This window comes from Sus scrofa, chromosome 1, assembly GCF_000003025.6.
Source record: "Sus scrofa isolate TJ Tabasco breed Duroc chromosome 1, Sscrofa11.1, whole genome shotgun sequence".
In the NCBI taxonomy this organism is placed as follows: domain Eukaryota; kingdom Metazoa; phylum Chordata; class Mammalia; order Artiodactyla; family Suidae; genus Sus; species Sus scrofa.
Window position 1 is genome coordinate 232,354,346 of NC_010443.5, and position 25,048 is coordinate 232,379,393.

The window sequence follows — 25,048 nt, forward strand, 5'->3', positions numbered from 1 at the left end:
CAGCTTCCTCTTAAATCGGAGAGCTGCTCCCAGTTAGATGAGGACTAGGGGTTGGGAACTTTGCCTGCCCCTTCTTGCCACCAAGTCCACGTCTACCTCCTTAGCGCCTACCATAGGGATGCCCCTCCCCCAACCTCTGCTCCTCCGACTGCCCCCACCTTTCTAGCCTTGGTCCCAGCTGTGGCCGACCCGCCATCTCTCGTGGCCTGCGTGGTTTCCTGCCCGTTTCAACGGCGACAAACTCAACTTGTTCCTCCAGAAAGCGGGAAAATGAGGGGTAATCTTCATCCTACTGACCCAGAGGAGGGAGCATCTCTGGGCGCGCTGGGCCGTTTTCTTTTCAGTGCTTGGAGGGTAGCACCTAGATGAAGCTACTTTCGTGTGGACCGACTGACAGTCTGTGGACTGCGGGTAGCCCCCTCGAAAAAGTTTTTTTGGGAATTGACGACCCCTGCCCCTGGGGCCTCCAGCCCCACCCCGAAACTCCACGGTTACGCCCTCGGGACCCCTGGTCGAAACGTCCAGGAAAGCTTCCTTGAAGAGTTGCTTGGGGGAGGAGGCCCCTCTACCGGATTAAACTGCAATCGTAGCCCACTAGGGACTCCGAGAGACGCCCTCCCCAACCCCCCCTCCTGCCCCGCCCCGCGTCCCCGTCCCTCGTCCCAGTCAGCATCTTGCAGCTTAGTCTCCAGCTCTAAACAAGAACAGGGGCCTGAATCAGCGTTCACACGGAAAATTATGCCGGCTCCAGCGGCGCGTAAAATTGATGTGAACTGAACGAAGTGGGATCGGCGTGATCTTCCCTCTCTTGTCTCAACAGGGGTTTCGGAGCATTACACAAGGCCGAGCTTGTCTCTTTAAGGAGACATTGGACCCTAATTAGTCCGCATTCCTGGCGCGGCCGGGAGCAAGGGGCCGAGGGTGTTTAGATTGGAGCGGGGCGGGTGCGAGAACCCGAATTCGGAAGATCTTCTGACTAGCCTCCAGTCTCACCGCCCCCTCCACCCTCTTTATTTTGCCGCCACCATCGCCACCAACACCCAGTTCTGAAGATACAGCCAGGGCAGAGGCAACAGCAGCAGCAGCAGCCACCGCTTCTCCCAGGCCCACGTTACTTTGATTGACAGCCGAACAAATGTTTCCTCGGTTCGAACGCTCGCGCTAAGGAACGTCATCCAAGGCGAAGCTCCGCCTTGGGCGGGCCATCTCCGCCCCGCCTCTGCTAACCCCATAACGTTCCATTCATTGGTCCGAGCCGCGGACGACGCCCGGCCCCCACGTGGGTTCCAACCCCGCCGGCTCCTCCCCCCTAGCTTGCCATTTGTCAACAGTGAAATGATGGGCAGTAACACAGAACAGCGATTAATGTTCAGCCATCTCTGATTGGTTGCTGGAGACGCCTACTGCGCAGGGGGTGGGAGGGGCTCTTGGAGAGCACCCCAGAGTGGTCGCGTGGCGGGCCGGTGATTGTAGTCAATCTGGCGGAATCCTCAGCTGCGGCCGCCGGGGGCGGACTACATCTCCCGGGATGCTTCGCGGGCCCTCCACGGACGGTTGTGAATATGTATCAGAATGTTAATGATTAGCCGCTGCTAAATTTGGTCAAAGAAGTCACCTACACCGAACGTGTTGTTAGAGCTGTTCCGAGCGGGTGTTTGGGCTGTTGGCTGCTTTCTTCCCCCTCTCACACACTTGTATATTATTTTGAGGTGGTGTTCGCAGAGTTTGAAAGGAGAGAGATTTTTTTTTTTTTAAAGCCGCAAGCGTTTCACTCTCTTTTATTTTTATAATCCCCTCCAATTTGGGGTTTAAAAAGACAAGAAAACAGGAAGGAAGAAAAATAAGGAAATGAGATGTGGTAAAAGAAGCTAAAAGGTGCCTTTTAAAAGATCGTTGCTGTGAGGTGAAAAAAAATCTCCAGAGAAACCAAAAAGCACCGCCGAGATCTCTTCCGAACCAAAGGAGTTTGTGTTTGCTTTTAGGAAAGAAGAGAGAGATCATTCATTCGGAGGAATAACAACCAATTAAAAGACAAATAAAAAAAGTTTGGAGTGGGACGCCGAGCGAGCCAGTGAGCGAGCGGGCGGCGCTGCCGGCAAGCGCTGGGACGCGGAGCTCGCACTTTCCCGGCTGGGTGAGCGGCGCGGCCGCGGCGCCAGCTTCGGCGGGCGCGCCTCGGCGGAGCGAACGTCGGAGCGTTGCCGCGGGAGACGCGCGCCGGACAATGCCCGCGGCGGGCCAGTGACGCCCGCGGGGAATGCAGAGGGGCCCGGCTGTCTGCACCCAGCCCGCCGCTGCCGCGCGTTCCTGCCGCCCGCGTCACGCGAGACCCGGCGGGGGCCAGGACCGCCCGAGCCGCCCCTCGGACCCGGCCGGCCGCCTCCGCCGCCTCTTCCTCCGGGCCTTTAAAGCCAATGAGCCGCGCGCTTCTGCCCAGCGTAGCCAACTAAATCGGTTTGGATGATTCGCGACCTGAGCAAGATGTACCCACAGACCAGACACCCGGTGAGTGCGGGCGTCAGGGGCGCGGGCTCGCCGAGCGCCGGGGGATTCCCCGCGTCGCCCCCTGCGTGCCGAGTTGTGTCTGTGACCAGAGGGGCGTGGAGGGCGGCCCGAACCCGGCTCCCTGCCCGGGGAGTCGCCCGCCCCCACCACCTCTCCCCCCGGGCTCAGTGGCACTTTCGGAGCCAGGGTGCGGAGAGGCAACAGAGTTGTAGCCATTTTCTTATTGTTGTCTTTGAAGCCCCTGGAAGGCGCGCGGAGCCGTTTGTCGTCCCCGCGCCGCGACTCCTCTAGGAGGGGTGGCTAGCGATGGAGGAGGCGCGACTCCGCGCCGGGGCGGGGAGGGCGCCCTCAGCGGCGGCGCGGCGGGTCCGGCAGCGGCTCGGGAGTGCGGGACGCCTTCCACTCGCGCCGCACGCCCAGGGGAAGAGCGAACCAGTCGGCCGGGGAGGGTGGCGGCTGCGTGCCCCCTCCCCCGACCTGACCGCGGCTCGACGCCATGGCGCGCGTCCCCCCGACTGGCCCGTTTCGATTCCGGGTGGGGAGGCAGTGGGCGCGGCGCTCCGGGTGGTTGCTCACGGCCGGCGAAGGAGGAGAGCGGGGGTCTCGAACCCTTGGGGGGCCCGAGCGGGCGAGAGGACGCGGGGGCCCTTGGCCAGCCCGCTTGCAGCCTCCACTGGGCTTTGCGGCCAGGGGAGGGGGCAGGAGGAGAGTTTTAATCGCTCTTTGCCTGCTAGCGCGATGACACCCCCAACCCCCCGCCAGCGCGGCGTGCTGTGTTTTCTGCATCTCTCTGCCTTGCCTCTACTGTGGGCTAATTAAATATTTTATTGTTGTTCTTTAGGCACCGCACCAGCCTGCTCAGCCCTTTAAATTTACCATTTCCGAGTCCTGTGATCGGATTAAGGAAGAGTTTCAGTTTTTACAGGCTCAATACCACAGGTAACGATATTGACTTTAGCTGATTCTTCTGTTTGCTTAGCTCTTGTCTCCCCACCCCCGTACAACCCCCCCTTTTTTTGGCCACCGCAGAGGTATTGTCATTTTTCCTTGTGGGCAGAAAGGGCAAGTCCAGGCCTCTTTTCCTTTGGCAGGTGTAAAGAAATTAAGCATTTCCTCCTTCTCCCATAAATTAAAAAACCAAAACCTTAAAAGGCCGAACAATCGAAACTGGGGAGACTTGGAAAACGCTGAGGCCAAACTTTCGATATTGATTTATTGGGGCAAGGAGAGTGGAAGGTTGGAAGATTCTGGGGCCTTTTGACTTCCTTGGTTCTTTATTACTCTGCTTTTGATTCCTTCTTATTCTGCCATTCCACTGAATTACCAGGGGCACAGAGCCGTGGGAAGTCGCCAAGCAGGTGATTTCATTACTTTTATACTGAAAAGATGTTTATTGTCTTAAAAAGACAATCATTAGACTTAGAATGCCTTTGAAATATTTTTCTTTTGCTGGATTTTTGATGACGTGTGGTTTTTACTTCCTAAATGCCAGACCAAAACAAGCCACTGAACCGGATCCATGCCTTGCCCCTGGGTGGTGGTATTCAACTTGTCTCTGTGTTTTGGAGGGAAAAAAATAAGACATCATTCATAAAGCTTGCTTGATTCATGTTTTCATTTTAATCTCTTCGTGGAACATTAAAGAAAAAACTCCCTTGTGACATTTCAGGGGACTTTGTGTTTGGAGATGTAGACATTATTGATAATTATTTCCTCTTTGTTTTATTAAGTTAGTGAATATTCTGGATGCAATTCGCGTTAAATTGGTCATTTTTTTTTTCTTTTAAGCAAACAAAACCATCACATTTGATCCTTGTTGAAAGGGCAAGTCCAGGCTGGTTCCAATCACCCTTTTCTCTTTCTGCCTATTTCAGTAATGAGGGTGGTATTTAAGATAGTTGATTTGATGTTTTGTAGGTGGTGATTTGGAAGAGGGAATGTGTATTTACATTTGAGGGATGTAAGTCAGGTTCTGCAATGTACTTAGATTTCCTTTTTTCTGGAACAGCCTGAAGCTGGAATGTGAAAAACTTGCCAGTGAGAAGACAGAGATGCAGCGGCATTATGTGATGGTAAGAAAACTGTGTCACAGATTCAAAGTGCCTATTAGTTTGGGATGCCGAAAGCAAGAATATGTTCAGATTGCTGGAGGCTGCAGGATAGATCACAGTCAAAGTGCTGGGATACTGGAAGTCGTGGGAATATGACCATTAGCAACCTGTAATTCCAGGATGTTAGAACTTGCCTCTGACAACCAGCTTTGATTTGAATTTTCAAAAAGTTTAGCTGCATGGGGTATAATTTTCTGTCCTCAGTTTTTACAGATTGAAAAAAGTAAAAACCTCATTTATGTTTCATTTAGAGTCACAAACAAAATGTTTCTGTGTTAGTGGTTTTCTTTGTTGTTTTATTGCTCTTGCTCTAAAAAATTTTAACCAGAGTTTTTCTGTAAACTGTTAAAATTTTAATGTTATATTTTTTTAAAGAATGATGGTTAAGACACTAGACATCTTGTCCAGTTTTCCCCTGCTCTTTGTTCGTGGTGTGTGTGTGTGTATTTATGTGCGTTTTGTGTTTTCAGTTTCTATAGTGTTACATTGGTTTGAAGAGTATTGTAGTCCCCTGTATAACTGTTTTGTTCTGCCAGAATTTTTGTCATGCCAGTTATACTACATGTGTAAAACAATGAGATTTGATTTTTCAGAAGTATTACCAAGTGCATTTTTATGCTTGTTCATAAAGACTCGAGAGTAACTTATTCATTTCCTACCAAGCCTTTTTCCTTTGAATGTATGAACATGACCAGTGCGATAAAAATGAGAAACGGAACTCTGAAGTAGCATCACCTTTTTGAACAGTGCTTTCAGAACATCAGCACTTGTATGAGACATGTTGTTTTTGTTATTAACTTGCCAGCTGTGCCTAGGAATTAGAGCCCGTAGGGTACCAAATTTTCATCAGACCCTTGTGAGTCTTCTGCTTGTGATGTATAAAGACAACTGGAGATGTTAAGAATGCTATCTTTGAACTTGATTTTCTTAGTTTTGTGAGTGATTCTCTTAGATTCTGTGTCTTAAGGTGGCTTATAGTTTATTAGGCTAAAGATAGCAGTAGAGTGTTCTTCCTAAATCAACAGCATAGGTAGTATGTATATCTTGGTTTAGATGAGGCTTTTATGTTTGCTTGGGGACGTTTTGAACAAACTAGGGAGATTGTTTGATGAAAGGCACAAAATTAATTGCTTTTCCTTCTTTGACAGTATTACGAGATGTCCTATGGGTTGAATATAGAAATGCACAAGCAGGTAAGCTATTATTTCTTGATAAGCATTTTAAATGATAGTCAGAGATACTGTGCACTTTAGAAAGAAAATTGTATGTTTTGCAATTTTATTCTGCACATTCTTGTGGCTACTGTAATTTATGTATTTTGGGCATTGCTGACTTGTTTTATGAAAGCTTTTCTTGGGAAATATTGAAAAGTAAAATTGTAAATTGTGTGGAGCTTTCCTTGGCTTGGTGTGAAAGAGTGCATAGAGGGTGAGCCTGGAGGACCGAAATGAAATCTGTGGAGCTACAAAAGAAATTGATGTAAATTCCTTGTACTGGTCCCCTGAGGCTACTTAGTTGGATCTTACCAGGAACTGTAACTGTTGCTTCCAAAATTTGTACTGAGTAAATGAGCCTGATAGGAGGATGTGATAAGGTTCAACACTGGGTCTTGGCATCTAGCAATTAGTTCAGCAAAAAAAAAAAGAAAAAGAAAGAAAGAAAAAAACAATGATTAGTCAGAAAGCTGCGAAAGGTATGACTGAAACAGACTTTTTTTGCAGAAGACTGCATAAAATGGTTTGGTTTAAGTTTCCTGGAAAGAAAAATGACATATATATATATTCACACGTGTGTGTGTGTGTGTGTGTGTGTGTGTGCGCGCGTGTGTGTGCGTACTGTTTGGCAATAATAATTCCTCTGGGAGGCATTTATTTTTAGTGATATCCTAGTGAAAGTGCTTCAGGTTTGTTTCATCAACCATTTCAGAATAGGTGTGTGTTTACTTGCTGGGAAAAGACAGGGAAAACCTTGTGCTTTTCATCTCTTATTTATACTCATGGTGAATGTCATTACCTTCTAAGTTAAAAACGATGACATGACCACAGATTATTAGGCTTTTACTACTTATGGGTTCCTTTTTGGATATAGTTAATTATCACATACTGGAAATGTACTCTGGTCTTTAGAAGATGACTACTAGGCAATGAAAACAATCAGATCGAATGAAAACAAAAACATGGGGGAAAAAACCCATGTCCTTACATTGAGGACTTTTTATTTCAGACACCTTTTTTTTTTTTTTTTTAACCTTATATACTATTTGGTTATGTCAGTATTAAAATTATAGAAAATTCTTATTTTGGCATCTTGGCCATTTCTGTTTAGATTAGCAATGTAAACATCACCAGGTTAAACAAAATCAAGTTTACAGATGGGCTACTTTTAGCTCTACCTTATAGGAATAAATTACATGAAATAGTTTGTTAATTATCCTCATTACAGGTCAGTTTACTTCTGGATCTTGGACATGTCTTTTTTTTTTCTTTGTCCTCACCCACCACCCAAGACTAATTAGTGTCTTTTTAAAGATTGGACCAGATGATTAATGTCCCTTTTTTTCTCCTCCTGTATTTTATTTGCCATAACCTCTTGGTTTCCAGATCTCTTTACACCGTTTATAGTTTTGAGAGGCACAGAGGTTGTATTTGGCTATATGTATTTTTGGGGGACAGGGGCCGTATGTGAGATCCCTTAATTTACACATTTTTACTTTGTAATTCTGTCATCATCTTCTTGTCCAGCTAGCCTCAAATGCCATCCGTTTAAAATTGAGAATGGAATACATTTTCCTTTTTTTCTCTTGCTTTTAAATTCAATCATATCAAGAATCCTGAGGGCAGTTTATCACATTATGAAATACAGACAGCCCTGCAAACCACCTACTTATTATATTTTCTTTCTTTGCCCCTTAAGCACAGAGGCATATCTGTCTTTATTTGTTTTCCTAGGCAGACAGCCTTGGTTCCTCTTGGCCTCTCTTCCAGATGCAATAGCTGGATACCCCCGTAATGGAAAGCAGCAATAATGCAGGGAAGTTGCCCGGCGGCATAATTGGGCCTCGTTCTCAAGATCGGGTTAGGCTTATTCACTTATTAGATTTGTGTCTCTGAAGGGTTCAAGAGTAGGAGTCCCCAGAGTCCTTGGAAGTACCCTAGTAATTGGTGGCCCTGATATTTGAAACCTTTGTGTATTTTTTGGTTAATGCTCCTGTTCTTGGCTGCTGCCAGCCAGAGTATTTATTTTTAGAGAAATTTTTCATTGGAACAGAAAATGATGGCTATGATGGAGTCATAACTCTGTGACTTAGCAAATTGATAAAAGGATAAAAGCACAGAGCAGTGACAAGCAGGGTGGGGGGTCCAGTATTGTGGTCCTTCCTCTTTCTATATGATGCTCATTGTCAGTCACCCTGTGTTGGTTCTGATAGAGGACTATAAAGTGAAACCTATGGGGAATTTGTCATTCTGAAATGAAAGCTAATGTAATTAGTACCAATTAAAGTACATTTAGTAAATTGGATTTAATCTTAATTAAGCCTGCATAATGTTGCCAATTTTTAACAATTATGTTTGAGAACATAATTAATTTAAATTTTGGTAACTGAGTAAATAGCATTAGTCTGGTAGAATTAGTTGATTTTTTTTTTTTTTTTTTTTTTTAAAGGGGAACTCAGTGACATGACATGGAATTAGAGCATAAAATATGAGTCTAATTTCTGGTAATCTTTATTTAGTAGGATCAATAGAGCTGAGAGATGAAGCTGGGAAAAAAACCCAGAAAGGATAGAGTGGAGTGTTCTAGGCTGTAATGTGAATTAATGCTTTGCCACTGCCTTAAGTTCTAGCCTGAAAGTGAAGATGACAAATGGGACATGGTTAGAAATGGCACTTGTTTTATTGTGATGTCTTCATAATGGAATTTTTTTTAATGAAACAACATTGGCCTTTATTCCTAAGTATTTCTCTAAGTTGAGTTTTTTTGTTTGTTTTTTTTGTTTTGGATAGGACAGGTGGTTTTTTTGGGGGGTGGTTGATTATTCTTTATAAATATAGTGTGGCTTCTAAATGGGTCAGTGACCGTGGGCAGAACAGGGTGATACATGCAGTTGATAACATCACTAAATACTGCTTGTTCCCATCCTTCACCTGTAATGCTGTAATTAAAGAAGACCGCCCTGATTTAATCTGACAGGGGCAGTTACCACTTTAAAAAGTGAATATTGGATGCAGACTAGGAACAATAGGTATGGAAATTCAACCTATAGGAATTGTAAATGGATATGAACATAGTACATTTTGAGAACATCCTGTGATTTTTCTCGTAGTTAATATTCTGTAATCTGAAAATCTCTTTGCATATTGTAATTTTAGCTTACTATTTGAATTTTAGAAATCTGCAACACTTAAAGGCTATAACAAGTGAATACTACACATTTATTTATACATGTCTGTGTTTATGTATAAATATATTTGTGTATAGTATGCATGTATATGTGCATATATACAATTATTATTTGTTTCAAATCAGAGCAAGAAAACTCCTGTTTCACTAGAAGCCATGTAAATTTTATTATGAGACTTGGGCCACAACCATTTGAGTGCTGCTAAAATATTAATTGAATAGAAATGAAAGGGCCTTGCCAGCTGATAGGATATCATAATCATAGCCTCTCTGGTCGATGGTAAATGATGATAAATGACATTAGGAACCTTTTAGCAAACTGTAATAACTACAAGGAGGGAAGCAGTATGGATTTGCATTATATCTGATACCCTCTAGTACCAAGTGGATTGCCAATACTGCTTGTTTAGCATTTTCTAAGGGCAATAGGATATTGATTTCTGACTTACAAGGAACAGCTCTATTTTCACCATTGAAAAGTATTGCAGGTTGTTAAGAAGAAATTGACTTGAAGAGGCCGACTGCTGCCCATCATGGAGCAAATAAAGCAAAACTGCCGAAGCATGGTGGAGCAGCGAGACGGGCCCTCAGCAATTTGTTGCTATTAATTTACCATGCTCGACAGCAAATCAATCGGCATCTACTTCATCTGCTGGAGAAAATGCTGTCCAGGGCAGATGAAAGGCTCGGCATGGTACAGAGAATAGACTGGATTGGCCAAAAGGAGGCTGCAGTTAATGTGTAAATAAGTGAAATCAAGGCCACAGTTACAGAGGAAGCTGTTGTTAATTAGGTTGGTGCTTTTTCGTGAACTATTTTAGAAAGCAGCTGAGGATTTGGAGAGTAAAGAGAGATTTATTGAGGTTGAAGTAATATATGACGGGCATGGCATTCCAGCCTTGAGTGTACTTGATTCTAGTGTGCCATAAATTTGGGGACAGTGCTTGCAATGGAAGTCAGTTTGTTTAAAGTTCTGTTTAGACCAGATTTCCCATAAGAAAACTTTTTTTTTTTGAGCATTACTAATTTCTTGTACATCTCTTAGATTGTATATGCCTGGATTTGCAGGAGTGGATGTAGGAGTAGGTATTTGAGAATGTGGGTAAAAATGTGTTGTATTCTTACGCAGTGACTTTTTTTCAGAAATGGATGTGATTGAAGTCTTGTATAATAATGAAAGTGAATTCTCAAAGGTGGGATGTTTTAGTTGAATGTAACTAATAAAGTGAAAATTGTGAAAATTGTGCTGACAGAACTTTCTTTTGATGTATTGACATTGGGAAATAATAATCTAGAGGGGCTGAACAGTGGTGGACACTGCTGGATGGGAAATTCTCAAAGAAGGATTACAAGTGAAATGTTGATTATTGTGCAGAAAAACTCCAGATACAGTTCAGGGCGGGGGGAGGGAGTCTTAATGTTTTTGTTTTTCATTAAGATTTAAAGCTACCTTTTCCACATTAAGATTACTTATCCTTCAATAATATTCTGTAATTAAAGTTAATTAAATGGAGGTTATTGGTAGTTTTTTCCCCTGTTTCTCTGATTTGGACATTTGGGGATGGGGGCCGATTTCATTCCTAGTTTGTAAGTCTAGATATATGTAGATTTTAATTAAACTTTTTTCCAGAATTGAGGGGATCCAGCATTAGGACAGTTGGTACCAAGTGGGCAGTGCCTTGGGCAGGACCTATGGAGTTGTAGTTTTACATGTCACAGGACCTTCAGGAGAAGCAGATCTGGAGGAGGAAATTGAAGCTGTCAGAGTGTGTGCATAATTAGAAATATTTTCTGGATAGCGTGGGTTTCCCCTTTTTCTCTTTTTGCATATTGGGTTCTTAATTTTCTTTCTGAGATCTTACAGACTATATGAAGATTATTTTACCTGAAGCAGTGATTGTTGAGTGGAATTGGAATTTCCTTTCAATGGATATGAATGTTTATTATTTATCTGGCTTTGCTTACCACTGATCTGGGCGCATTGCCAAAATTCTCTAATTCTCACAAAGATCCTAAGAAAGGGATTATGTCCCATCAACGATGATTAAACAGGATCAAATCTGCACAAGGTGATATAGTTATTAGGTAGTGGTTTTGGGACCAGATGAATTTGCCTGGGAGGGTGTTTCCTGGGAAATAAGTCCACCCTGGCTTGGAGGTTGAGGCCCCAGCTCATTTCTGGAATGAGAGCCCCCAGGGAGACTGGGATAGTCCTTGGGTTTGTCCTTGAGGCACTGAACTTTAGGCATATACCCAGACTCCTGGAGTGTCCGGGCAGTCTCTGCAGCTCTGCCTGGAGTCAGGCCCGGGACTCTCTCCATCCAGACTGCTTTCAAGGGTGAGAGGGCAAGGGTCCCTTTCAATCGGAGTCTCCCACAGGGCGAGGAGGGTTGCTTGTTTATCAAGATGAGCTTGCTTCCCTGGGTAACCTATTTCTTATTTGTTTACAAACTTGCTTTTCCGTTTAACTTTTATCTTTTCCTTGTGGCTTCTAAAACTATGCCTAAAGACAACAGGCTGTTTGTTAATCACCATCTTGTGGGTTTTTGAAGGGGGAAGCTGGGAGGGGAAAATGTGATGTTTTGTGGGCTCTTTGTAGTTCAGAGAGAAGTTCTTAGATGCAGGAAATCGCGCACAACTCAAACTTTTAAATGAAGACAAATGTTTTGCTTGTGCTGTTAAAAAGACTTTCTTTGCAGCATTCAAACAAAAGGAGATTTCCTTTCTCACTGCCCCTTAATCCCTACTGGATATTGCTTATTTTTATTTTTTGTTTTGCTGGGGAGAGTTCTTTGTATACTAAATAATACCACTTTGAGTCAGGTCAAACTAATGGACTGACAAATAAAGTGCATCTTTTTAGGTGCTGTTGTAGCCTCAGTGAAGCAGAGATAGTGCAAGAGCTGGCCTGTTGTCCACACAGTTTTCATTCCTTCCTAGAATTTTACTTTTTTTTCTTTTATGCTATAGATTAGGTAAAGTCAGTTGGGAACTAAATGTTTAAAATGTGTATTTAGAAGTTGTGTTTGTTTTTAGTGAGAACATGTTTATTTGACCTGGCTGGATAGACTGGTTTATCACTCCAGGACAACAGTAATATATTTGGCTTCTGAGGTAGTGACAGGGATGTGATTTTTCAAAGGTATTTTCCCTTGATCCCTCCCCATATCTCCTCTTAAAAAACTCCAGTACTCTAGCAATGGTGGCAGATCCAGTGGTCCTGTGGCTAAGTTGTCAGTTTTGTGAACAGGGCTGTTGGAGACAAACAGGAGGCAGCAAGTTGTGGACAACTGAGTATTTACACTGATAAGGACAGTTTGTGAGGCTTCGGACTTGGTCAGAGTCAGTTCACTGCAAACAGAGTTCACGAAGTTATTGCTGTACCCCAAGGGGGAAGGAACTCAGAACTTTTAGTTAGAAACAAAAATTAGTCTTTTTGACTCTGCCTTAGTAACTGCTGTCAGTGGTCCTTGCTTTCTGTCTGTAAAAAGGGATTTAGCTGGCATTCATCAACACAAGTCTGTACAACTTTCTGTTGTCATCAGACTTGACCCAGGGTTTATGCCAAGCTTTTGCCGTTTCTCTACCACCAAGCCCAACTTTCCTCAGAGTAAGGGGGATGAAGGGAAGGTGTGGGTTTTCTTAGCTGGATTGTTAAAGAAACAGAAGAAGAATACTCCCAAATGCCCCTCAGGGCCTCTGGTGTTTGATGTGTAGTTCACTTCGTCATCATTTTTTTGCGGATTTTGTCCACAAATACTTCATGGTGGGTGTGTATTGTGAAGGGAGCCTCTGTGTTGGATGGAAAGAAAGGATGGCTGCTGCTGTACACCAGAACCTAACACAACACTGTAAATCAACTACACTGTAATAAAATAAATTTTTCAAAAAAGAGGGGAAAAGCTAGCTGCTGTCCTGGTGCAGGCTGAGGGCTCCATCTCCAGTGTGGCTGGCCTGCTGTGCCTCAGCCTCTGAGGCCACCCAGGGCTCCCAGCAGCAACAGCAGTAGCAGCAGCAGTAGTGCAGGCAGGAGAGGTTGAGGGAGGAAGATAGATATTGACTTTCTGATTTACTCACAAGTTTATTTCCCTTATTGTTATCATTCCAATTAGGATTCTGTTCTTGGTCTCTAAATAATGTATTCTCCTTCTAAAGGTCTGCAGATTATTTTGGTTAAAGAACTTGAAAATGCAAAGAAACATAAGTGGAAAGAATAATAATTGTACAAAGCATGAGCCCTAGTACTCTGTCACACCCTTTCTTTGCAAAGAGCTTAAGGCGTTTTATATGTTCTCCTTAATCTTCCTGATGTTCCTGTAAAGCAAGTAGCAAGCTTGGATCCATGTATTTATTTAAATAGCTTCTGTCAGTGGAGTACCCGACAGTTTGCCAAGCAGTGTCATTCCACTGGCCTCCTTGAACAGATGACACAGAGGCTTAAGGGCTTAAAAGGCTAGTCCAGTGTCATGGTACAGGCGGATCAGCATGTGGGCAGGGAGACCAGGGTTCATGGGGGTCAGCGGACGCCCGAGGTGGCACAGTGAGAGTGGCTGGCAGGAAAGGAAATGGTAGTAGGTTTCTTGCCTTCCCTTCCAGGGCTCCCTTCACTGACCATGCTGCTTCCGAAGAGCAAATAGTGTACTTGTTTCTGTGATGTTCTTGGCCATGTGCAACATGAGAAGATAGGGATGCTACTGGCTGTCCAAGACGTGTTGAAGTGTCATCTCTAACTAGAGATTTGATCTTGTGTTTGTATGCAAGCACAGAGCCTCCTCTACTCCCGGACCTCTGTCCTTCCAGTGTCCAGGCTCTGCCTCAGGGGAAGCCCGGGATCACAAATTAAAATGCAAAGCCTACATCCACTTTTAGCAGAGTGCTTGATGAAACTGGCCATTTTCACATTCCTAAAATATGCTGTGCAAATGCTAGGTATAAGTCTCCTTTCTCCCACTAGAAGTAGGCTCTGTGGGAACAGAGCTGTTTATTGTTCTCTGCTGTGTCCCTGGTGCTGGAAACTGTGCCCGTCACACAATAGGTACTCATGAGATACTTGGTGAATGAGGGGAATACCTGTATCTAGGTAGAGCTAGCCAAGAATACTTGTGTTGAAGGCATATTTAGGTTGTAGGGTAGCAAATGCAGAGCTTCCAAGCCTAGTTAAGCCTGTGGGTACCTACTTGTTAAATTTGTGAGAAAATGACAGGTGAAAAGGGGAAGTAAAAGCAACTGAGCTTGGTTTGCTTTTCAGGAGCGAGTTAGGCTGGTTAAGGCAGAATATATGTATTTTAGCATGTGAAATTTGTCTTCTTAAAGATGAAAACAGGAATCTTTCCTAACTGAACTTAAAATTCAGTTTGAACATCACTCTATCACTAGTAAGTATGTATCTGAAGAATTCGTTTACTATTAATAGGTCTGCGTACATGTGGTTTGAGTGAGTGTGGGGAGATATTGATCTTAGCCATTCTGTGGTATGTTTAGCTAACTTCTATCCATATCAGTAAAAATGCAAGTCCTTGTCCTGGTTTTCTTCAGGGGACAAGGAACTTTGAAGATACCTTAGTTTTTTATTGGTGGAGATGTTACAAGAGTAGTAATCATAACAGTGATTTTAGAGAGCTTAGTGAACAGGTAATATTTTACTTATTCTCACAACAAACTTCTGAGATTATGACTACTTTTTTTTTTTTCCATTTTGTATGTGAGGAAGCTGAAATACATAGAAATTAAATAACTTCTCGAGATAGATCTCAAAGTAAAATAGTAAAATAGATTAGCCAGTAAAATAGATCAGCTAGTAAAATAGATCCTGGGTTTGACTCAGTTTCAGATTGCGAATTTGGTAGATCTTTCTATCAAATCTCCAAACATTCCAAATGCTGTGTGTTTGTAATACTCTGCTATTTCCCCTTGTAGCAGTACTTGACTGAGATAGGAGATTGAGATTCTCTTTCTGCCCTTCACCAGCTGTGTGATATTGCTGAGTACCTTAACTTCTCAGGACTGTGCTTTTATCAGCTAAAAATTAGAGTGTGGCATTTCTGCTGTGGCAAGGTGGGATCAGCATTGTCTCTGGAGCACTAGAACATAGGTTTGATCCCTGGCCTGGCACAGTGGGTTAAGGATCCAGCATTGCTGCAGCTGAAGCATAGATTGCAACCTTGGCTTGGATCTGATCCCTGGCTTGGGAACTCCATATGCTGTGGGGCAGCCAAAAAATAAAACATAAAATTAGAGTGTAAGTGAACAGCGAGATCTCTTTTAGTTCCTTTGGTCCAAAAATGACCGTAAATGTATTTTCTGTGACCTAATGTGAATAGAAATTGAGATTTTTGTTTTAGTCTCAGAAAGTCCCTTTTAACAACTATTTTCAGAGGTGTGTGTTTTGTTTTTTTTTTTTAAGAAAGGAAGGTAACCTAATGAAGCTAGGAATAGAAATGGATATTTATATAGTACTTCATATTTTACAAGGACTTTCTCATCCATGATTTTATTTGGAATCCAGTAGTGTTGCTAAAGCATTTTCCCCATCTTACGGATGAGTAAAATGAGACTCCAGTATTACTTGACAAAGTCCCAGTTAATTAGTAGATAGATTAGAATTCACTGGTGCTCTTAAGACCATCTGTTGAGGCCAGAGTAATGTTGATGCACAACTAGAATAGTTATTATAAAACATGTAATATAAAAATTAAAGGTATTTTATACATGTACATTTAATACATAATATGTAGAATATAACTTCACTGCTTTTTTAGAGTGATCAGTTTTAATGCTTTCCTTTGGCACGTAAAATATAAAAATTTAATCATACAACTTTGGAAATCACACAAATTACAATATGATCCAGTGACTTTTCTCCCAGAAGCGCTAAGGGGGAATAATATATGGTAGTTTATTACTTGTTGTGTAATTGGTTCCTGGGATTAGTTACTCTTCTAGAATCCAGTGCAGATGGTTTACCTGATGACATTCATGGTAAAGCAGATCTATAAACTGGCTTACAAGTGAACTTGAAATCTTAAGTTCTTGGATTTCTTGTATTGTCTTTTACTTAGGCAAGGTTTGGACTTTTCAGCTTAGTTTATCAGTAGTTAACCGTAGGTTAATAAAAGAAGGGGGAAATGTATATAATGTATAATCTTGGCCTTTGATGAATCACGGACATGGTAAAGATCAGGTTTCACTGCTAAATTAAAAGCTCCTAAAAGGAAGAATGTGTTTTGTTACTGCTATATCTCTGACACACCTAAAACAATCTTTTGAATTTAGCAGCGGAATGAGTGAAGGAACGCTGGAGCAACAGAAGAGATGGTGTAATTTTTCATTGCACTGCACTTCTTCCTACAGTAGAATGTCAGCCACTAATACCTAAGCTTTGTCTTTGAGCTTTTGGGCAGGACTTATTTTATGAAGAGCAACGAAAGACCTCAATATACAAGTTAGGAGTTCTTATCACAGTTCTACTACAGGTCCTTGAGCTGGCAGTTGGGCAGTTCTGAAATTTAGGATTGGATTTATTTCCAGATAATGAGTCATTTCTAAAGGTATCTTTCAGCTCTCATTATGATTTTAAAATGACCAGTGGTAGCAGAAGGTCTGTCCCTAATTTCATTGCTTGACACTAGAGGCATGCTGTCAATTAAGCTATGGTTTTTTTTCTGGGGGGGGTTGTCTTTTTGCCATTTCTTGGGCCGCTCCCGAGGCACATGGAGGTTCCCAGGCTAGGGGTCGAATTGGAGCTGTTGCCACCGGCCTACGCCGGAGCCATAGCAACTCGGAATCTGAGCCACATCCGAGACCTACACCACAGCTCACAGCAATGCCGGTCCTTAACCCACTGAGCAAGGCCAGGGATCGAACCCGCAACCTCATGGTTCCTAGTCAGATTCATTAACCACTGAGCCATGATGGGAACTCCAAAGCTAAGGTTTTGAATCAGTTTTCTATGTGGTGAAATATTAATTTTTTAAAGAGCTTTTATTGGGGGGAGCGCCCATACTCGTGTCATGTTAAAGTTCCCAGGCCAAGGACTGAAAGAACCTTTCTTTGAGAGTGTTAGGCTATTGTAGATAGCTAAAAAAAAAAAAAAAAAAAAAAAAAAAAAAAAACCCTAGGAACAAACAAAATCCCCTTAGTATTGCCAGTGTTTTACAACCTAAGACCATGTGCTCTGTTGCTTATTTCATAGATGTGGCTGGCTGGCCTGCAACATCTTACATTTCCTTCTCTAGGGTAAGAGCTCTCAGTATTCCATGTAGTTACAGATTTTCCATGTATATATATCTTTTGTTTGTTTGTTTTTCTTTTGTCTTTTTGCCATTTCTTGGGCCGCTCCTGCAGCATATGGAGGTTCCCAGGCTAGGAGTCTAATCAGAGCTGTTGCTGCCAGCCTACACCAGAGCCACAGCAACTCAGGATCCCGGCCGCATCTGTGACCTATACCACAGCTCTGGGCAACCCCCGGATCCTTAACCCACTGAGCAAGGCCAGGGACCAGACCCACAACCTCATGGTTCCTAGTTGGATTCGTTAGCCACTGAGCCACGGGAACTCCCATGTATATATATCTTTGGCAGATATTAATGATAATGCCAGTTAACATTTATTGAGCAACTATTGCAAGCTAAGTGATACACTAAGTTCTTAAGATGTTTTAATTTAATTCATAACCCTTAAGGAAGGCATCTGGCTGTCCTCATTATTTGTCAGGGAAAATGAGGTAAAGGGAAGCTAAGAAATTTGCAGAGGGCTTTACAGCGAGTAAAGCTGCAGAATCAGCCAGCTTCAGAACCCAAGTTCTGAACCCTTGGCAATACCTGCCTCCTAGGGGACCATTTTAATATGGTAAGCTTTTGTTTTTTTTTTTTTTTTTTTTTTTTTTTTTTTTTTTTTTTTTTTTTTTTTTTTTTTTTTTTTGTTGCTTTTTGGTCTGGTTTTGGTTTAAGGTGTAAGTGACCTAGTTAGTCCCTGGTGTTCTTACAAAGTGAACTTTAATGTTACGTGTAATAGCAAGTCTACTGTGGGATATATATTTGTATCAGAAAAATGCTTTTTGTATTCCCAGGTCAGGAAGTTCTTTGCCCCCTAGTCATTGTTGAAAAGTGGTGAGGAGGGCAGCCTTCTTAACTGAAGCGGCTTCCTCTGCCTTGCTGTCTGTCCCCTGCCTGGGCAATCCTGCTCTGGCTCTGCTTGCTTCACCAGCCACATGTGGAAGGACCTTTTTTTTTTTAAACCAGGTGGAAATAGCTTTGTTCTTCAGATTCAGTTTTTGATTTGCAGAACAATGCCTTTATATTTGCTTTGGGACTTTTTGCTCTTGTAACCGTTGAGTGGAAATATGGGTTCATAGGTAGTTTTTCAGCCAGTACTACAGGGCCGTGCACATGGCCATGAGTTGGTTAGTTATTCCAGGTCGGGGAAAAATAGTGTAATTCTTTGGTAAACCAGCGTACTGGCTTAGTGAACCAGTTGTTCATCTTTGTTCTAGATTGCACTGCCAGCTGATGGCTGATGACCACAGTTCTATAGATATTTTTGTACTTCTGATCATGAAATTTCTAAAACAGGCACAGTACCTTTTACAACCACATGGGAGTATCCAGAGGACTGAAAATCCATTGAGTGCCTTCCTGAGGTGAGAATGAGAAGGAGGTCCGTGGCTGGGTTTTAAAGTATCCACAAAGTCCTTGAACTTATATGCAAAATTAGGTGCCATGTTCTGTGGTACGAGAGTTCATAGCACTCATTGATCCAGTGAGGAAACCAAGACCCAAAAGAAGGGCATTTAGAAACTACTTTTCTAGAGCAGTGGTGTCAAACCAGGGCAGTTCCTTTTCCCCAAGGACATTTGGCAGTGTCTCCAGATATTTCTGGTTGTCACAACTCAGAAGTGTCACTGGCATCTAATGGGTAGAGGCCAAGAATTAGCTTGGTCTGGCTTCTATAGTTAATTACATCATTTTAAGAGAACCTCTCAAACTATACTTGTGTTTTCAGGTTTTCTCCTCCCTTTCTCATCACGATGAACAAAATAGAGTTGGTGGTAGTGGGTTCTTATTTGAGGTTCAGAATGGGGATGTTCCATGGTCTTCTGTAAAAATTTTTTTTCATTGGAAGTTTCTTGCTTTAAGTGAGGTCCACTTGTCTTGGCTGCCTATTGAGGGTCTCAGATTTAGTCACAGTCCTTAGTTACTTTCTAGGTAACAGGTTTTTGAAAGTGTTGTCCTGCATTAGCCTTCCTTTGTCCATGCTGAGCAGTTCCAATGTTTCAGCCATTTTCTGGAATAGCTGTTGGGTTATTACCGAGGTGGAATAGGCTGGGCCACCTGAGAATTCACCATAACACATTGGCCTGATCTGCCCCAGCTAAGGAATCAGGGCAGATCTTGCTACAAAATAGTTGCTCTGCTCTTTCACTTAGCTTCTTGGTTAAGTCAGAGTGCATTGCACTTGACTTTGTCTAGTCCTGATCAAATCATGATAAACAAAATGGGATCTTGAGTTTTCTAAGCAGCCTGTGAGTCTCTAAAATGTGTTTATCACATTTTTGAAGGGGCACTGATCAGTGAACTTAAGTTTTACCTGGGCTTACTTTTTTTTACTTGCATATTCTGTTGTTCCATGCTGTGCTTGTGGGGGGACTATTTTAAAGACTTTTGATTTTGGGGAGGACATACACCTTTTTGGCTTATCTCTAAGTAGGTCTACTCTGGTTAACCTGAAAAAATACTATAGTTCACCTAAAATGGCCAATAAAAGACATGGTAGCAATTCCACAGTTACTTGCTTAAACATTTTTTGGCCAAATTGGGGAATACAAAGTGCTTGTTGGGGCTTTTTAATGGAGAAATTATGTCCTACAAAATTCAAGAGTATCCTTAAGCTTTCTCTTAGGCTCCAGGAATGTGGAGATGACAGATAGCTCTACTTCCTTTTAAGCTTTTTTTTTTTTTCCTTAGATTTCAGATATAGGAAAAACCAGGTCAGACATAGTACATTTATGTACAAAACCTTTTTAAGTGGCATATCATTTACAAACGATGCTTGGTATGGCTGGCCTAGAAAGGAGGTTTATGGTTAGGAACTCCTTTAACCAGATCTAAGCAGAGTTGACAGGATCTTAAAAATCTCATCAAGAAATCTTAGGATGTTTTGTATCTGTTAAGGAGGTATATGGGAAAAAATTTTGAAAGATTTTTGTTGAATTTGCATTGTGAGATGGTATTCATGCCAGTATCCCAGGTTAGACTGATAAATTCCACTTTTTCTTTGATACTTGATTTCGCAGTTTTGGGGCATGCCTTTGCCACTTTTGTTTGTTTGTACTCAGTGCGTAAAACTAACCTTCTAAATAGAAATTTTTAGCTTCTCAAATATTCAGAACTAGGCTTACAAAGATTATAACCTAAACACTTAAGCCTGAAAAAGAACTGAATCCTCATGAAGATGTTTATTTTTCCTTCATTGAGAACTGCACAGTTAAGAGTCAGTGGTGTGGATACCTCAGATGGAAGGCAAAGGCTGTGGTGGCTTATAATCACTCCTGCAACAAATGCTAACTGACCTCATGTTTAGCGCAGGGTGCTTTGAGGGTTAGGGAGTGAGTTACTAGAATACTTGCTTTCCTGAGATTCTGATGTTTTAATGGCATTTGAACCATTACTGTGAACAGTACATGGCAGTGTGTGATGATGGCATAATTGTGACATAGGCAGAAGAGGAGGAAGTCGTTCTGGCTTGAAAGTAATTAAGAATGCTGTTACAGAGGGTGTCGGGACTTTTCAGTGGGACCTCAGAGGCGGTCTCTTAGGAAGGAGGAAAGGAATGGGGAGGATTCCAAGTGGAAGGCACAGAGACATGAAAGTGCTGTGCATATTCAGGTGGTGATTAGCATTTCCAGTATAGTTTGTTGATAGAGGAGAGAATGGTTGAGAAGGTGGATTGGGATGCATTTATTGTAGAAGGCCTTAAATACTAGTTCTATTACATGGACTATTGACAGAAATCATAGGAAAGATAGTAGGGCAGAGATCATTTCTGTTGTGCTAATTTGTTTTATTCTTAGCAGCTAGCATGGGGCTTGGCAGCAGCAGTTCAACAAATGTTGGTTGAAGTGATAGGAGTGAAAAGGGACATGAAGGAGAGAGGTAGGGTTAAAGAAGTTACATGTCCTGGAAAGTAGGAATCCAGGTGACCCAGCAGCTCATGAGGGGGTGTGGAAATGAACAGAGAAAGGCCTAAGACATAGACCTCTGCAGACTGGCAGAATCAAGATACCATTAATAGAAAAAGAGAACTTGGAGGGGGAACTTGATCTAGATTATGTCTGGGGAGGAGGGAGTGATAGAAGGAAGAGAAGCAAAGGACTGAGTTTGTTGCTTTTCTTCAGCCTTCATATTAGCACCTTTCCTTCATCTCCTGCCAAATCTATACTCCTGCCAAGAAGCTCAAGGATTCTTTTTCAGCAAAACTTGTATTTGTGCCTTAATTCTATACTCAGACCACAATGGACTTTGCCAGGCACCCCTTTGTGGACAGTGGCTTTAGGAACTTGGCATTTCAAGGAAGATGTTTGACCTTTGTGTCAGTGTATGAGGGAGAGTTCTCTTCATCATTTTGCTTGATACTGCCATTACCTTTATATAGATATAATAGTGGGAGTTTGCAAATTATCTGATTTTGGCTTTTTTCTTTTTAAAGTTTTTCTTTAACAGTAAAAATAGGTACAGAATCCTCTAAATTATTCATCAGCTATGGGAAACTCTTTGCTCTAGTCATTCTTTTCTTCTGTTGCTTTTTAATTTTTCTATCATTTGGCCAACAACTGTGGCTAGGTTAGTGGTTCTTTATTCTTTCTGTATTGAGAAATTTGATGTAAACATGAGGCTGAGTCTGTAATTGTCTTGAGAAACCACTATATTTCAATACAAATATTTATTCCTATTGTTCATTACATGTGAGCTAAATACTAAAATTACAATGGGTGCTTTAACCAATGTGAATGGTGTGTGTGGTTAATTTTCTTTTTTTTAATGTAAGGCATATTCTGTATTTTAAACTTTTTTTTTCCCTTTAAGACACTTGTCTTAAGCTGCTGTAGTTGAGAACAGCAGTGATAGTAAGGAAAGTTAAATAAACATGAAATTAAAAAGGCCATAGAGTACATTTTGGTAAACCAAAATATTGCTTGGTGGCATAAAGCCACAGATCCATTCCAAAAAAAAAAAAAAACATGCGGAAATGTGGTTTCACTGTCTGTCATGCAGTCTGTTTCAACTGTCAGAAACATGCGTTGCTTTGTAGGGTATTTTTTTCAAGTCTGACCGCAGTTTTTAATTTCCTTCACTCCACTGGCACCTCCCACCACTCCTCTATGTATCTAGTGCTAATTGTGGATGATTTAAATGTAATGACATAATCATTAACCACCAAAAGGGTCAGCAGTTGTGGCAGAAGTTTCTTGTTTTAGGTATACCAAGTATCACTTCTGTATTTTTGGAAAGTTTCTAATTTTTTTGGCTGTACCCTTGGCATGTGGAAGTTTCCAGGCCAGGGACTGAACCCATGCCACAGGAGTAACCAAAGTCCCCCCCTACAGTGCCCTGCAGTGTCCTCTGTGCCACAAGAGAACTCCTAAAGCTGATGATCAGAATAATCCATTGTCCTTGTTTTTTGAATTTTCAATGTAAGTTAAATTGAGATCTTTAAAAGGTAGTTTTAAAGTGCATTGTGTTTTGGGTTTTTTTTTTTGTTTTATTTATTTATTTATTTATTTATTGCTAAAAAAGTAATACATTCACATTAAAGAGATTTTATAAAGCAGAAGAAAGAAAAAGAATCACTCCATGGTACTACCACTCTGACCTAGGCAGAACCCAAAGATTGAGACCTCACTCTGTCTCCATCAATTGTGCTGTCTGTGGTTGATGGATAATTATGTCCCCCTACCACCCTACCACTCTCACCATCAAAAAATACTGGCCAAGGTTCAAGGGGATGAAACATAAAATAAACATAAGTTTGTTTGTATTTCTTTTAAAAGTATAGAAGTACAAAAAAGTATATACTCAAATGAAGCATTAGGTCTTTAACATTAGTTTGATTCATTGAACTTTACAGTTGGTTCGACTTGTTTTTTTATGGGCAACACAATCCTAAATATTTCTTAGGATCTACTCTTAATTCAGCCACTGACTTCCTGTGATCTTGGTACATCAGTCTCCCTTCTGCATCCATATCCATAAAATAAGGGGAGAGGACTGGGTGAGTATGTTGTGTTAGATGCAGCTTCCTGGGCTCCATAACCTGGGACCTGGACATCACTGTTTTCTTAAACACTCCAGGGGTGATTCTGATGTTCAGCAGCAGGGTTGAGAAAACCAGTCAACTCAAGCAGAACATCTCAAATTTAATTTGCCTCTAGAATCACTGGGGAGCATGTAAAATGAAGTTGTTTCTGCATGTCTGGAGTGGTTGGTGCCTGATTGTCCCCATTTTTAATGCCATTGTGATGGTCATGTCACTGGTCCACTGACTACATTTTGAGTAGCAAGAAGCCAGAGACTCTCCAGCATCCCCAAAATTTCTTCCAAGTCTGTTGTCTTTTTGTTTACATGGTGTAGTTTTTGTAGTACATGGGAATCCATATGCTGCTTGAATGAGACTCCCAACTTAGGATGTTAAAATTGATAGGTGGTGTGGTGTCTCTGTAAAACTGCTCCTTGCTTAACCTCCATACATGTATCTCTGGAATATTTCAGCAGATTGAAGTAATTTTAATGGTACCTTGCTTAGGTAGCCTGTCCGATCTCCAGCTGACATCTGGGGGTTGTTTCATTGCTAGAGACAAGGGGTGCTTTCATGTCTTCCTCCTCTGCCCACTGAGACCCTAATACGTACTTACGTTTTCAAATTGTCTCCTTTCTTATCCTTCAGTGGCTGCCCTGCTTATACTGATCTCTAAATTCCTGAGCAGTACACTGGGTAAATGGGCAAAAAGAATCACAAAGAAGTATATTTTGTTGTAATTTGGTTTCTCATGTTAGCATGTTCTTTGCAGAAAATTAAACCTAAGTTAAAGCAAGCAAAACTCCAGTTTTGAAGTGTATTTTGTTGTGAAAGAAGCACAGACATCCTTAAGCTGTAACATGTCATGCTCTCCTTTAACCCTGCCATTTAGAAATAATACATAGTGCCTCTTGTAGCTCAGTGAGATAAGAACCTGACATAGTGTCTGTGAGGATGGGAGTTTGATCCCTGGCTTCGCTCAGTGGTTTAAGGATCTGATGTTGCCATGGACTGTGGTGTAGGTTGCAGACGGGGCTCGGATCCTGAGTTGCTGTGGCTGTGGTATAGGCTGGCAGCTGCAGCTCCCATTTGACCCCTAGCCTGGGAACTTTCATAGGCCACAGGTTCAGCTGTAAAAAGGGAAAAAAGAAATAAGAATACATGACTGTAGTAGTTAATTTTTGTTTAGTTTCTTGTAGCACAGTTTCAGACTAGCAGGCAGCATGGTCTCATGGGAAGACCCTGTGGCCAGGGTGTCTGCAGAACTGATTTCTAGGCTATCACCTACCCTTAAAAAAATATAACTGTATCACTTAGCCTATCTATGCAGAAGAGGCTGGGAATCAGAGAATGCTCCATTTATTACGGAAGTGTTGGAGAATTTTGTTGCCTTGAAGGAAAATATCACTTATTCTAAAGTTCCAGTCAGAAAGAAGTTAATAGTTTTGTGTTGTAGGAGTGTTGCTTTAGAGCAGTACTACTCAGTGTGGTCCATGAACTGGTGCAGGTCCATGAACTATTTGCTACTAATGGTCGTACAGTAAAGAGCTTGTACCATACTATCAATCTGTGCACTACTCTGTTCATCAGTAATGTCTGTTGTTGAAAAAACAACACTGAGGAAGAACAACAAAACCCATCTAGCTGAACTAAACAGTAGTTGACTTAATTGTGGCACAAGCCCATTATCTCCTTGCTGAAGGATATCACTTAGGGGACTACTTTCAGTAGCACAGAAATTG

General features: G+C 42.0%; 1 protein-coding gene across 8 annotated transcripts in view; it reads left to right on the forward strand.

The window, feature by feature from the left end:
• The window catches only part of TLE4 (transducin like enhancer of split 4), a 148,808-nt gene continuing 125,373 nt past the window's right edge, over positions 1,614-25,048 (forward strand). Inside the window, exons 1-4 of one of the 8 annotated variants that reach the window (XM_001924195.6) lie at positions 1,614-2,505; positions 3,347-3,444; positions 4,514-4,577; positions 5,765-5,809. In XM_001924195.6, coding sequence (XP_001924230.3) covers positions 2,461-2,505; positions 3,347-3,444; positions 4,514-4,577; positions 5,765-5,809 — 252 coding nt within the window. In that variant the 5' untranslated portion in view covers positions 1,614-2,460. Of the gene's footprint in view, positions 2,506-2,846; positions 3,041-3,346; positions 3,445-4,513; positions 4,578-5,764; positions 5,810-17,208; positions 17,253-25,048 lie in introns of those variants that run through there. The other 7 variants (XM_005660177.3, XM_005660175.3, XM_021065175.1 and 4 more) reach the window with 7 other exon arrangements.